This window comes from Melitaea cinxia, chromosome 3, assembly GCF_905220565.1.
Source record: "Melitaea cinxia chromosome 3, ilMelCinx1.1, whole genome shotgun sequence".
Classification (NCBI taxonomy): Eukaryota; Metazoa; Arthropoda; class Insecta; order Lepidoptera; family Nymphalidae; genus Melitaea; species Melitaea cinxia.
This window is the reverse complement of record NC_059396.1, coordinates 1,228,468-1,243,533: the sequence shown is the minus strand read 5'-3', so window position 1 is coordinate 1,243,533 and position 15,066 is coordinate 1,228,468. Positions and strand designations below refer to the sequence as shown.

Below are 15,066 nucleotides of genomic sequence, written 5' to 3'. Positions count from 1 at the left end.
AGGCTGACGCAATATGAAAGACTCGAGCAGCTACGTCAACACTTCTGGGCCAGGTGGCACAAAGAATACATTGCTGAACTTCAGCAACGCACTAAATGGCGCACCTCTAAGGGACAGCAATTACAAAAGGGAGCTTTAGTCCTGATTAAAGAAGAAGGTCTTCCGCCTATGAAGTGGCGTTTGGGACGCATTGTTGAGGTGTATCCTGGAACTGATGGGTGCGTCAGGGTCGCAGACGTTAAAACCGCACGCGGGGTGATTCGCAGAGGCTTTAACCGTATCTGCCCGTTACCAGTCAACGACGAAGGGTTGAAAGACAAGCCTTTCAACGCCGGGGGGCATGTTAAGAATTCAACGGAACCTTCCCCCACCGCGCCGGCGACTGCGGGTAGCTTGGGAAATTAGAATCGTCAAGTCAGACGCATTCACATTATTACCGACAATAAGTTAGTCTTTATAATCATATATTCAATCATTGGTAAAAGTTTGTATATTCGTTATCTAAAATTAATTAAAGTTAATTTAAGAAGAAATGCTACATTATTATTGAAGTCAACCTCCCAAACAGTCACTACAAACTGCGCCATCGGGCTACTCAAATGTCTTAAAACTACATTATTCATTATAAGTGGGGGGGATTGGGGATTGGGTCGGCAACGCGCTTTCGATGCTTCTGGTATTGTAGGTGTCTATAAGCTACGGTAATCTCTTACCATCAGGTGAGCCGTACGCTTGTTTGCCGAACTAGTGATATAAAAAAGTATTATTTTATTTGCAATTAACGATAATTCTTATCCTACTATCGTAATTAGAAATGAATAAAAAGATAACAAGTTACAAAATATTTCGCTGTAGATAAAGATTACATGAATTTTATTTATCTATAGAAGACTGACAGGGAAAGTACTTTGATCTTAAAGAAAATTACAAAACTCAGATCAGAGATAATAATGTACGTCTCAAAAGTGTTGTGTTTCTGTGGCAAGGTAGCCAAAGTCCCATGTTGAGTGAGGGCTAGCTCGGCAACGCGTTTGAGATGATGTCTTATTTTTTTTATACCACTAACAACTGACTAACAAGCGTAACGTCAGCCTGATACTCACCGTACCGTTGGGCATAGTTCGTACCTTTACCGTAGTTCATGGACGCCTGCAACATCAGATGCCTCACAACCGCGTTGTCAACTCTTCCCATACTCCTGTCATTGCGAGTGTTTATGGCTACGGTAATCAGTTACAATCAAATTTTCCGTACACCAGTTTTTCAAGCTAATGGTATGTATGTAATATACTAGCTGTGCCCGCGACTTTGTTCGCGTGGAATTTAATAAGAAGTTTTTGTTCATTTCGCAGTAAATAAATAAATTTCTAAAATAAAAGTAGCCTAAGTTACTCCTTACTACATCAGCTATCTGTCAGTGAAAGTCCCGTCAAAATCGGTCCAGCCGTTTCAGAGATTAGCTGGAACAAACAGACAGACAGACAGGCAAAAATTGTAAAAAAAATTATTTTGGTATATGTACCGTGTATACATCCATATCCATACGTACTGTGTGGCTACGGTACTAAAGAATTTAGCCACCCCCTCTCTTCCCGTGGGTGTCGTAAGAGGCGACTAAGGGATAACACAGTTCCACTACCACATTGGAACTTAAAAAGCCGACAGGTGGCGGGATAACCATCCAACTGCTAGCTTTGAAATACACAGGCCGAAGACGGGCAGCAGCGTCTTCGGTGCGACAAAGCCAGCACTGCGGTCACCAACCCGCCTGCCCAGCGTGGTGACTATGGGCAAAACACATGAGTTCACGCTATTTTTGGCGTAAACTTATGGAGGCCTATGTCCAGCAGTGGACTGTGATAGGCTGTAATGATAATGATGATGATACATCCATATGCATTTAGTAAAAAGCGGTTATTTTAATATTACAAACACACACTTCAATTTTATTTATTTGTATAGATTAAATTTGCAACTGAATCGCCATAAAGTTGTACGTGGTTTTTATTTATTATTTACATTTAAATTTGAAAAGGATTTAAATCAGCTTACTAAGATTATAAATTAATATGGTATTGATATCTTTTACAAAGTGTTATGTTGTTAGCTTCACTCCTCCTTATCTTATCGCTATCAAGCAAAACAGGTTGAATGTGCGAAATTGGATCGTATATTATCTTAAACGATATTGCTAAATTCGCGTCACTAAAATAAATTTTTGAAAAATATACTTTTGATTGTATTCTGATAATTTGATTGATTGATTCAATGACAGTCTGTATATTTATTAATCTATACTAATATTATAAAGCTGAAGTGTTTCTTTGTTTGTTTGAACGCGCTAAACTCAGCAACTACTGGTCCGATTTGGAAAATTTCTTTCAGTGTTAGATAGCCCATTTATCGAGGAAGGCTATAGGCTATATATCATCACGCTGAGACCATTAGAGGCGGAGCACCAATGAAGAATGATTCAAAATCGGTTTTTTTCCTTTTGAGAACATGCGCTGCGTATACTACGTGAACTGTTAAACTTTCGCAAAAATCATGTATTACAGAATTGTTCCCCTTTAAAAGTTCCAAGCTAGTAAAGAATAAAAACAAAGATATATAGATAACAAAGAATAAAAGTAATAACGATTTTTTGTTGTATTTCTAACCATTATATTATAGTATATTCTGAGTTATTAGTTATATTTTATTTATAATAACAGTATGACAGGATTTTTCTACTTATATTGGAACTGTATTAGGTATTTCATATGTGTTACCTAATTGTTTAACCTGTTACGTTAATAAGAATTTTAAATAATGAAATAGAAAGTAAAACAATTTCACTATGGATAAAATAATAGATAAAATCAAAGACAAATTATCATTATTATTAAATATATATCAAAAACAAGTGCTAATTTATAAATTTTCGTCGCAATATCTTTAGATTTAAATATTTCCAAAAAACATTTTACCATTTCCATCAACCGCTCGCTCCGAGGCGCTGACTATTATCCGATACGCGCCCATTTGCCCCCATTGTCCGTCCGACAACCTGCGCTATTGTTCGGAGCGCGGGGATTCACTTATCTTTATAAAAATACCAATTTCATACAGATTTTACTCTTATTATGAAGGAGAAAAATGCGTGGGCGCCGAACAGAATAGCTTCGACATAATTGAATGAGTTATGAAAGATAACGCGCGCTTGAATTAAGTCTCTACTTTATATAGTTAACAACACATTTTAACTTAAAGATTTATATTTTGATAAAATTTTGAGATAATTGTGATTAAGTTAGCAAATTAGGTAATTATACAAATTCGTTTCAATTTAAGTACATTCGTAGTAGAGTGCCTAGTGAAATATTTTAAATATAAGTCCTTTTTTTTAAATTTCCATAAAACAATAACCTTTTTTTCTACTGTGCTTAAGTAATAATAATAATAATATATTTTTTTACTGTACACCAAAATATAAACTAAAAAAAGATGTACAAAGCCGATCTCATCGCTGAAAAGCGATTCCTTCCAGATAACCTTTGGGGACAGGATACGATATATTAGTGGCGGATAGGAAGTGTACAATATTCTAAAGGATTAATAAAAATAGTGTTCATCTTATTTAATAAACTGAAAAAATATAGCCTACAGCGTTCTTCGGGAAATGTACCATCCAACACAAAAACATTTTTTCAATTCGAAACAGTAATTTCTGAAATTAGCGTGTTAAAACGAACAAATCAACAAAAAATTTCAGTTTTATTATATTAGTATAGATAAGTTCTCGTTCTATGACAATGAAAACATTTCTTCACAAATTAAATAAATCTGTCCAAAAAATACACTCCCTGTTTACTAACAAAAACATCAGACAAGTGCAATGACTGTAATCAATCTTAATATGCCAAAGATAGTTGCATCAGATTCATCAACAAGAGCTTACAAAAATACAAACAATATTTATTAAACACTCCGTATAACCTACATATTAATAAACAAAGACTAGAGATTGTCATTTGCATTTGTGACTCAAACGAAACAAAACAAATTTGAATAATCTTATCATTTCTTGGATTTATATCTATTTGCGTCATAATATTATTTATCTGTCATTCTATAATCTATAATCTTTAATATATAAGAACTTGTATTTGATAATAGGGAATTATATAATTTTGACAAGTCTTAAGCTGGTCACTACCACTTTTTTATACAACTAGGTCGGCAAACAAGCGTCTCACCTGATGGTAAGCAATTACGTAGCCTATAGACATCTGCAACACCAGAAGCATCGCAATCGCGTTACCGACCCTACCCTCAATCCCTCCAGGATCTCTGATCATCATACTCACCACAGGAACACAATGCTGCTTGAAAGCAGTATTATTTAGCGTGATCTTCTGTTAGGTCGAAGTACTTCCACAATTGGTCTTCTTCAGATTTTAAACAGGATATTTCCTGCTGTGTCAAACATTTCGTGTTTATATCTTTACATCTTGTAATAAAACTGTGACAGGCTCAATTCTGTATATTATTGATATTTTACAACAAAAATTCAGAATGCTCTGAGTAGGTAACTGATATCATCATCATCATCATTTCAGCCTATCGCAGTCAACTGCTGGACATAGGTCTCCACAAGTTTGCGACAAAAATGGCGCAGTGTGTTGCTCGTAGTTACCACGCTGGGCAGGCGGGTTGGTGACCGCAGGGCTGGCTTTGTCGCACCTAAGACTCTGCTGCCCGTCTTAGGTCCGGTAACTGATAATGAAGTCAAAACTATTTCTTTTTTTTTTCAAATAGTGGTCTTTTTTGTCTGTGCAAATCTAGGTCGCATATCACGCAAAAATTATTTAAGTACTTTAAATAAAATCTGCCAAGTTTTACGTTCATATTTTGTACTAGAACCTATTTTTTTTTATCACAAACTTAACTACAACTGCTTGGAAGAAGAGATGAAAGTCAAGTTGTTTTATCGGGAACAAAGTAGTGCACAGCTATTTCATACACAAGAAGAAACTCTATAATGGTCAATAGATACCTTTTAAAATGTTTTTTTTGGGCAAACATTGTCCAAGTCCAAGTCCAATACCCTATTCTTCTCTAGGCGGGTGGTCGGGCGGACGGGTGCGTAATTTATTGTCCACCCCAGCGTTATCGCAGTTAAGTGATGTGGCTACTTTATCAATTATATTGAAAATTTTAAATCTATTGCTATATTTTAAGGCCGCTGAATCAAGGTTAAGGATTTGCTAAGATAAGGCAGAGCAAATTAATGGAAATTGTAAAGCAAAACACTTCTTGTATGAATAAATAAAACCAGGTGGGCCTCGCGGATTCGACCGCGTTGATTTGCGAAAAAAATAGCCTTTCTTCCTTTTAAAGCAAACCTAACTTTCCTTTTTAAATAGTTTAAATTGTTTAGTTGTGGATGCCGGTAGAGCTAATCTATAAAATGATATATAATTTTTGTGGGGTAATTGTAAGGTTTTTTTCTAAAAAGGTAGGCAAACCTTACTCTAGCGTATTAATAGCATATTATGTTTGTCATGGTAATTTTACTTACATAATCAGATTAATACAACTAAAGTAATGAAAAGTTGTCTAGATAAACACACTTATATAATTTACAAATACGTAAGGCTTCTTAGCAATATCTATAGATTTAGGAAGTTTTTATTTCGCTTTTTGCTTTAGACTACACGGCTGAAGTAAAACCTCTGCACAAATGGCCTGTACAATAGGGCTGCACTGTGTCTTAGATATACGAAACGAAACTGAGAGAAAGAGAGAAAGAAAATGTACGCACCTCTCTTTCTTGCTCCGTTCGCCCTCAATCACACCTTTCGTAACATTCTCGTCACGTATTCACCAGCTTACTCCCCAAGTCAAGCGCGCGTAAAGAAGTTAAACTTCAAAAATTATAGAGTTTGGTAAAAAACTTTGAGTATAAATTTTTATTCATGTAATATGGTCAATACGCATGTATATTATGAGAAAAAACATAAAAAAATCATTTCAAAACAACGTAACGTTCAAATCAACACAGACCCCTAATTTAAAACACGAAAACCTGAAAGCATTATCCAAATTAATCGTAAACGTTAAGTTAATTCGTGATAAATTATTCGCGCACTTAAAACCCAATTAAACATTCTGATATCTCATAACTCATTCATTGAGAGCGGCTGTTTTTACTCTAATTAAAGCCTTAAAATTTTTGCTCTTTTTTTATTAAATTATCTCTTTAACGATGCACGACATTCGTATACTGATTTATTTTAAAATAAATACATGATGTTAGTAATATACTGTTAATAAAATAACCCTTTTAATGATCATCATCGCTTCAGCCTAATACAGTCTGCTGGACATAGGCATCCACAAGTTCGCGCAAAAAATGACGCGAATTCATGTGTTTTTCCCATATGCAGATTACAAGAATAATTAAAATACTGTCTTGTAATGATAATAAAAAACATTGAGATTCGAAGTCTCAACATAGGCCTCTTTCATTTAGCTTCAACTAGCTCGATGGCGCAGAGCCTAGCTTTCTGCTCCGCGGTAGTGTGATCGATTCGAGCCCGAGTTAGGCTGTAATATATGTATTTATTTATACATGTATATTAATGGAAAGGAAAAATGTGTATCTGTCAGCAGTTACGTATACACAAGCATTAAGTTGCTTACCTTAAGAATAGACGACGGTGTGTGTATTTAAAGATATCAAATTAGACCCAAACGGAAAGAATCACGGCAAAACATCTATTCTAGCAGCTCACGACACGTGTTTGTGGCACGTATAAGGAGCGGGGATCGAACTCGCGACCGAAATCATAACATTATGGACCTTACGCAAATACACCCGTAAAATTCTCCTATCCAATATTATCATTTTATCATTATTTTTTTGCTTACGGTCAGGTTGTTGTTGTTTCACTCAAAGGGTATTGAAGTAACTTTTATCGCCTCGTACACAGCTAAACATCATAACAAAGATCAAATGATCTGGAAATTTCCATAGAAAGAGAAATCACTCGGTTTAAATTATAAGCTACAATTTCAATATCATTTAAAACGGATTTTTAAAAATATCTTAAAACAATTTTAACGCAGTTCATTTCATAACTTTACTTCTACGCACTATGAGATTGTAACTCATTAAAAAACCGAAAACTTTCGAACTTACCTCGTAAATCACTGAACAAAGTCGCCGACAAAATAATAGCTATATATATAATAGGAGCGAAGTCTATAAATATTGTATTGACGGCCGTGAACAGCGTAGCGCCTTTGATAAATGTACCTACTGCGGTTAACTACATTTTTAAAAAACGATGAATTAGAAGAGGATTTCTTTTAACAGCGTTGAGACAATTTCATTTGAATATGGACGTGCTTTTATGTAATCCAATTTAAAAAAAAAAGTCGCGTGTATCGATTTTTTATACATTTTATAATTTCATGCGTTTACTAACTAAATGTACATTATTTTAGACAATGATATGTGTAAAAACGAGACAAGACAGATTAGAAAAAAATATTCTAATAAATTATAAAAAAAAAGAAATAAGAGATAACGTTGATTATTATTTTTATTATTTTTATTTTTTTTTTGTAGTAAATTTTTGATACATACAAAAAATATTTTTTGGTTACAGTACTCGGCTCAAAAAGTTGTCTGTGTAAGAAAGAACAGTACCTATGTTACACACACCTAAGTGCTAATTAAACAATTGATAAAATATGACTGTGTACTAGAATACAAAGATGTGACGGTTCTTTTAAGTTTTATAATCTCCCTGCATATATTTGTAAATATGTAAAGGAATAAGATTCCTTTAAGTTTTTATATAAGTATATTATACCTATTTTATAGAAGTAATGATATGTTTTGTTTATAAAGAGATTTTAACAACTGTACTGTGATAAATTACTATTAGTTTTTTTTTTTTTGTTTGTTAAATGTAGTGTTTATTGATTTTATTTTAAATCGGCAATAAGCTTAAGCATGAGCTAAAACTTTTCAAAGTTATAAACGTATAATTATAACTTAATACATTAAAAGAACTTGAAAATCATTAAAAGTAATGTATATAAATTTTCACATATATTAGTATTTATTTCGCTTCAGCCTGTAATATCCCACTACTGGGCATAGGCCTCTTTCCCCATGTAGGAGAAGTATCAGAGCTTAATCCACCACGTTGCTCCAATACGGGTTGGCGGATAATCTATAGTATTTATTATCATAACATAATCTTAAATTAAAGGTATGTAAATTTTTATCTAACATAATTTATACAAATTTCGATATAAGAACATTCGTACAAACAAACGTCCGCATCTAATATTACATATATAAAAGAGAAACGAATTGAGAATAACTATTCGTGGTCACAAGCCCCGCAGACGCGCCCACGCTGTCTGCGGTCAGGTGTTGACGACCACGCCGACTCAAACGTTATTAATTACTCAGCTAATTCCGAACAAACTATACATAACGAACATTTGGTCGATGGAGTTGTACCGATCACTAATTTATTTGATATTATAATGAAAGTTTCAAAATAATAAAGAGAATAGTTATCGTCTAATCGTAGATGATTGAATATTTTATCGTAAGAATTTGTTGTAACAAACACATTTGCGTGAATTACATCCAGTTCTGCGTTTGTTACTAAATGTTTGAATTCATACTTAAGAAACAAGTGACTCATAGATCGATATAACTATTACTAATACAATACATGATTAACAATCTCATAAGCAGTTTTACTTACGATGCGTTGGCGCAACGGTCACAGCACTGGTTTGTGGCTGTTGTGCTGGTTTTTTTGGCACTTTTAAAATTTTAATTTGTAACGTGACGATTCAAAAGTGCTTTTGAAGTCTTTTTTAATAAAATTATTTTTGATTTGATTTTGACTTGCTAGACTAGCTTCTGGGTGCTAAAGCAGGAATCGCTACTTCCATCGCTCCTTCGCTATGTCTGTCCTTCAAAAATTACATCCAGAACATATAAGTGAAGGTTACTTACCCCAGGCAAAGTCGCTACCAATTCGACGTGCTGGTATTCATCGCTGGTGATGATGGGACTCTGCCACCACGTGTTAGGGTCGCCATCGACAGCAAATGAGGCCGGATGTCGTCGTGATGACGACCCTTCAAGACTCTCGCAGACATCGCATACTAAACCACGTCTGAAACAATTTAAACTTGATTAGTTCAACTATTAAGTATTCTAGTAAATTATTACATACATATTTTTAATAAGTATCTAACTACTCTATTCGTAGAAAATTAACTAAAGTAATGAAATTGTTGCAAAGTAAAGTTATACGTTTCAAAAAGTCGAGTTTTTTGTTCGAAAGTATATTTCAATAGTCCGAATTAACGTTTGTGATATCACAAATGATATCAATTATAAAATGCACGTAATTAACAAGATCGTAACAAGATCAACCTGTTGCTTTACTCATAATAAGCAAATTGTTATTATGTAGCGATTTTGACAGTATCTCATACTCACTTCCCCGGTGTGTCTCTGCAGAATTCTTCAGCACCATTCTTACCACAAGTGGCATTAGCAGATACGATCGAATATGGAGCAACATCTAGTGGTGCGGGTAGTAACCCGTTGTCACTTGCTTGCTGTACCAATGGTACTTCAGATATCGTCGTGCTGCTTAGCCTGTCCAACACTGCGCGACCTGTTGACAAATTTTATGCTATCATTATATTTCTAAAGAGATATTTGTGAACATCATATTATGGTAGGAATACGTTACCAGTTAGCAGATAAACTTTCAAGAAATCTCAGTACGATAAAATACAGCTATTTGGTTCCAAATACAAAAAGGTCCAGTAGAAATACAAATGATCAACTAAACATTTTTTGAATATCATATCATATCATATTCAGTTACGGGTCTCTGTAAAGAACTCACTATAGACGGCGCCACGGTTCGCTTAAACCGAAAATAAAAATCATCATATCAAGAATTTCGCTCTGGCGGGTACATCGTTCCATAGCTTAATTGGCTAGAGCGCCGACACGGTCAGTCGGAGACGCGGGTTCGAATCCTGCTGGAGCGGTCAATTTTTGATATGATATTCAAAAAATGTTTAGAATCCCTAATGTGTGGGTAACACAAAAATAAAATCGTACATATTAATGATCAACTACTTCGGACATCTTATGAAGCGACCGTAACATTTGTCACGAACAGAGATAAAAGCCAGTTGCTGTGAAAAGATGACCCATCATCTAAGTCTAGATTTTTGTGTCTAAAATAAGCTCTAAAAAAGGGTGTGTGTGTGCAATTCACACACGTCAGAAGTGAAGCTTCTGAAAAGTCGTAGGAAGGTTGCAATTTGCTCTATCGGTTATGGTCTCGTGAAAAAGGTTATTAGCGCCATGCAAAACGCATCGCCGACGTGTTTTGAGCAGTAATGTATTCTATCTCATTCTCTCACATACAGAGTGTTTCCTTTCTTATCGTGACGCGCTTTTCGTTTCATCGAGATTCAAATCACAAAAATTCTAAAAAAGTTATAAGTATATTTTTGATAATTTCTTTCTAAGTACGTCCAATTTTCCTTGATGAGTAAAGAAAGCATTTCTATTCATTTTCTTTAACTTTTATGGGATATCTGTTAATTAGAAAAATTAAAGACATTTCATCAACTTACATTCTAACAACTTACGTCTAACTTTAGTAGGTGTGAAATTTTTGATTAAAATTAATTTAGAATAGGAATGCGGGGTCAGATCCGACAAGTGGGAAACGTTTACCACTCATTGATATGTAAGACGTTAAGCGTTAATTTGATCTATCTCTAATTCGAGAACACAACGTGTTGAATTTAATGTTTTTATTTATGTTCGGAGAGGTGTGAATAATTCTTTATTGTTGGACATTGATTTACTTCTGATGTTTTGGATTATATTTATAGCGACAAGTATGACAAAGTTATGTAATAAATAACGAATTCGTCTATTGAGGGAAATGGAAATGCTTTTACAGTATCCCGTATACAGAAGACATCTTGTTGACAGTGGATTGACTAGTACGGAGACGACTAGAGATTGACTAGACGGAGTAACAATTTTCTGGTGTACTAACGATCACGGATTTGGTTCCCGTTCATGTCTATGTTTATATGGCTTGTATAGGCATATTTACCAGACTGCGCCACTGCAGGTTGGTGGATTGCAAATTTTCGTGTTGTTAACGTGAATATTTTAACGTAACTTAAATAAAACCCTTTTAATAATAAAATAACAAAACATGAGTAATCATGCTGATAACACCGTGACGCCTCGTTGGCGCAACGGTCACAGCCATGGATTGTACCTGTTGCGCTGGCGGTTCGATCCCCGCACGTCACAAACATTTGGATTGGCCATACAGGTGTTTGCCGTGGTCTGGGTGTTTGTGCAGTCCTTGTGGGTCTCCCCACCGTGCCTCGGAGAGCACGTTAAGCCGTCGGTCCTGGTTGTTATCATGTACACCTGATAGCGATCGTTACTTGACGCATTGGAGCAGCGTGGTGGATTGAGCTCTGATCCTTCTCCTACATGGGGAAAGAGGCCTATGTCCAGTAGTGGGATATAACAGGCTGAAGCGAGCGAGCATACTGATAATAGACTTCAACTTTGTCGTTAATTGAAAATAAAGATGACAATATTTAAATAAACATAATTATGACGATAATAAGAGGTAAAAAATCAACAGTAATGAATATACAAAATCTCATCTCGGCGTCATAAAATTATACCGATATACTCGTAGGTAATGTTACCGCAATCTGCGCGCATCATCTGGGACCGCTTTACACCCGTCACTTGTGATAACTTTACTCGGTACTAACGCATGGGAATTCTAATTTAAAGTTTAATCATTTAGCTGTAATATCTTTATTATATAGGCATATACGTTTATATTTAATATGTCTGCGTATAATTTTTTTTTTAACATACACTCATGGTCGTCTGTTCTTTTGGTAAGAAATTTAATGTTTGTGTTATATATAGGTAACAGCCGGCTGATATAGCTAAATAATTTTGATAAATATACATAAAAATATTACATATATAAAGATATAAATACAAATATTACAACCAGGCTCAGGTGGGAATCGAAACCGTAACCCGCGGAGCAGAATGCAGGGTCATTACAAACTGCACCAACAAGTCAAAATATTTATTAACTTTTGAATTAAATTGTAAATCAGAATATAAATACGTATGGAATATCTATATTTAAATATTTGCATGTAAATTTGTAATAACTGTTATAATGATATGACAATAATTATAATAAATAGCTAGTCGTTTTATGGGTAGTAAAATATTAGTGTTTGTAAATTTTTGACCATATTAAATGACAAGTTGCGGAATAACTTAAATGTGAAATGTTCCCAAAGGGGTAATTTGGCCCTATAGTGGACTATATAAATGTGAAAATATTGGATCTTAATACTGTCCCAAAAATCTCTAATTTATAAAATTCTCGTGTCGCGGTGTTTGTAATTAAACTCCTCCGAAACAACTTGACCGATCCTCATGAAATTTTGTATGCATATTGGGTAGATCTGAGAATCGAACAACATCTATTTTTCATACCCCTAAGTTATAAGGGGGTGGGGGGATTAAGGGACTTTATAACATATATGGCAAAACAACGTTTGCGGGGTCAGCTAGTATATTATATAAATATTTTCTCCCATAATTAAACTTGCACTATGTCGCCATCACAACACATCACCGGGATGCTGCGATCGCGTAAAAGTTCTTTGTTCAGTTCGTGCCTAACATTAATTTTAATCATTAGCCGTTTATTCACTTCATACTTTTTCCATAACACTATTTTTTTTTCAAAAACCTAAATAAATACATTAATAATTTTAAGATTCTGCTTCAAACATATTTTGTCAATATTGAAGACACAAGCATGTACAATGAAATTTTCAAATTTGTAAGTCACCAATAGAACCTGTAGTACTAAAAATCTTATGTAAACCGATCTAATTAAAAAGCCTGTATATAAAAAAGTAAACACTCTTAAAATACGTATCATTATAAAAACTACCACGTAATACGCGCTTTATCAAAATCAAAGTTATTATTGAGGAAATAACTATTTATTGGATAACTTAACTAATAGCATTATAATCTAAGAGTCAGCGGTCATGATCGGGCATCCTGAATGAAATCCAGATGCTCCCAACACTGAGTTAACGTGTTATGACCATCTTAAATACGTCAGTTAATAGAGGAAGTTATGCATTGAGAGAATACATTTTATTGTTATGAGTTATATTAGTTATAATTTTCACTCGGTATTTATATGGTTATGAGTGGTTAGATGTGACTGTTTTATTTGTGTGGTATATTGGTTATGGTGAGTTGATTTATAGCCTACTAGCTTATGTTATGTTGTGGTTTAAAGGCGTTTAAAGTTTAATTCCTTTTCCTAATAGAATTTTAACGAATTTTGGGATAATAATACCACAAATCTTATCTCGTAATATGACCTCAATTTGTGCCAAGTGTTGATTAAATTAATTTAGTAGTTCTAGCGGGACTTACGATAACATTGAAAAAAAAATTTGAAGTAAATCCATGCGGTACTTTTTGAGTTTATCCCGGACATACATACAGACAAACAGACAAACACAAAAATTAACTATATTTTTGGCTTCGGTATCGATTGTAGATCACACCCCAAGTATTCTTTTAAAAAAATATTCAATTTACAGTTTTGACTTTCCTACCGTTTTATTATATGTATAGATTGAATCATACAGATGCTAGTGAGAAAAAAAATTAAGATGACCGGAAACAGCTGTTTTAAGTTGATATATCTTTTTCAATCAGTATAAATAAATAATTTAACATAATTAAATGAACAGTTCTCAGCAGCCCTTCAATTACCGAACATACCTTAAGTATTTTATATAAGATTTAGCCTGTAATATCCCTCTGCGGGCCTCTTCTTCTCCATTTGGAAGAAAGATCAGATCTTAATCTACCACACTTTACCACTGCCTATCACTATAAGATGTCTATGATAACGAGTAACAACCGGGACCGACAGCTTAACGTGCCCTTCTAGGCACGGCGGGGAAACGCATAAGTACATACATTAAAACCTGAAGGAGATATTTGTACATACAAATATGCATCCCGAGCGGGGAACAAACCCGCTAACCAACACACGCACTACTACACTAATCAGCTGATAAGCAATATATTACTGTCCGACGAGAGCACGTTACGCCGTTGGTCCCGGTTGCTGTCATGTACACCAAATAGCCATCGATATTCATCATCACATCACATCATTACATCAGCCTTTTGCAGTCCACTACTGGACAGAGGCCTCCACAAGTTCACGTCAAAAATGGCGTGATCTCATGTATTTTGCCCATAGTCACCACGCTGGGCAGACGGGTTGGTGTCCGCAGGGCTGGCTTTGTCGCACCGAAGACGCTGCTGCCCGTCTTCGGCCTGTGTATTTCAAAGCCAGCAGTTGGATGGTTATCCCGCCATCGGTCGGCTTTTTAAGTTCCAAGGTAGTAGTGGAACTGTGTTATCCCTTAGTCGCCTCTTACAACACCACGGGAAGAGAGGGGCTGGCTATATTCTTTAATGCCGTAACCATACAGCATACTAACGGTACTCATAGTAGGGAATATATCCGCCAACCCATTTTCCAATGAGACAAAACTCTAATATATTTTACTGGCAACTTATAAAGAATTTTTTTTTTTCGTTGTGAAATATTTTCCGCCTCCTTTCGCAGTTACCGCTAACTAACATTTAGTTCTGAGAAATAAATGTGAAGCAACGAAAGGCCTCATTAAGAGAAAATGTCTCGGAATGACCAAATTCCTTCCCGACTCGACGCTGATTATTAAATATAATTAATTTTAATTTGTAACGTTTTGTGAGACGACGATTTATGGAGTAATTAAGGTCTAAATTTTATAAAATAAATATTTTTAACGTTTTTACGTTGTTTAGTTCAAAAAATTTGCAAAAGCTGGCCAAATTCTTTT

The 15,066-nt window shown here is 34.8% G+C and overlaps 1 protein-coding gene across 1 annotated transcript in view; it reads right to left on the bottom strand.

Moving 5' to 3' along the window:
• The window catches only part of LOC123669685 (laminin subunit alpha-1), a 208,187-nt gene that overhangs the window by 156,514 nt on the left and 36,607 nt on the right, over positions 1-15,066 (bottom strand). The window contains 2 exon segments of the mRNA XM_045603275.1: positions 9,038-9,200; positions 9,530-9,710. Of these exon segments, the coding sequence (XP_045459231.1) occupies positions 9,038-9,200; positions 9,530-9,710 (344 nt within the window).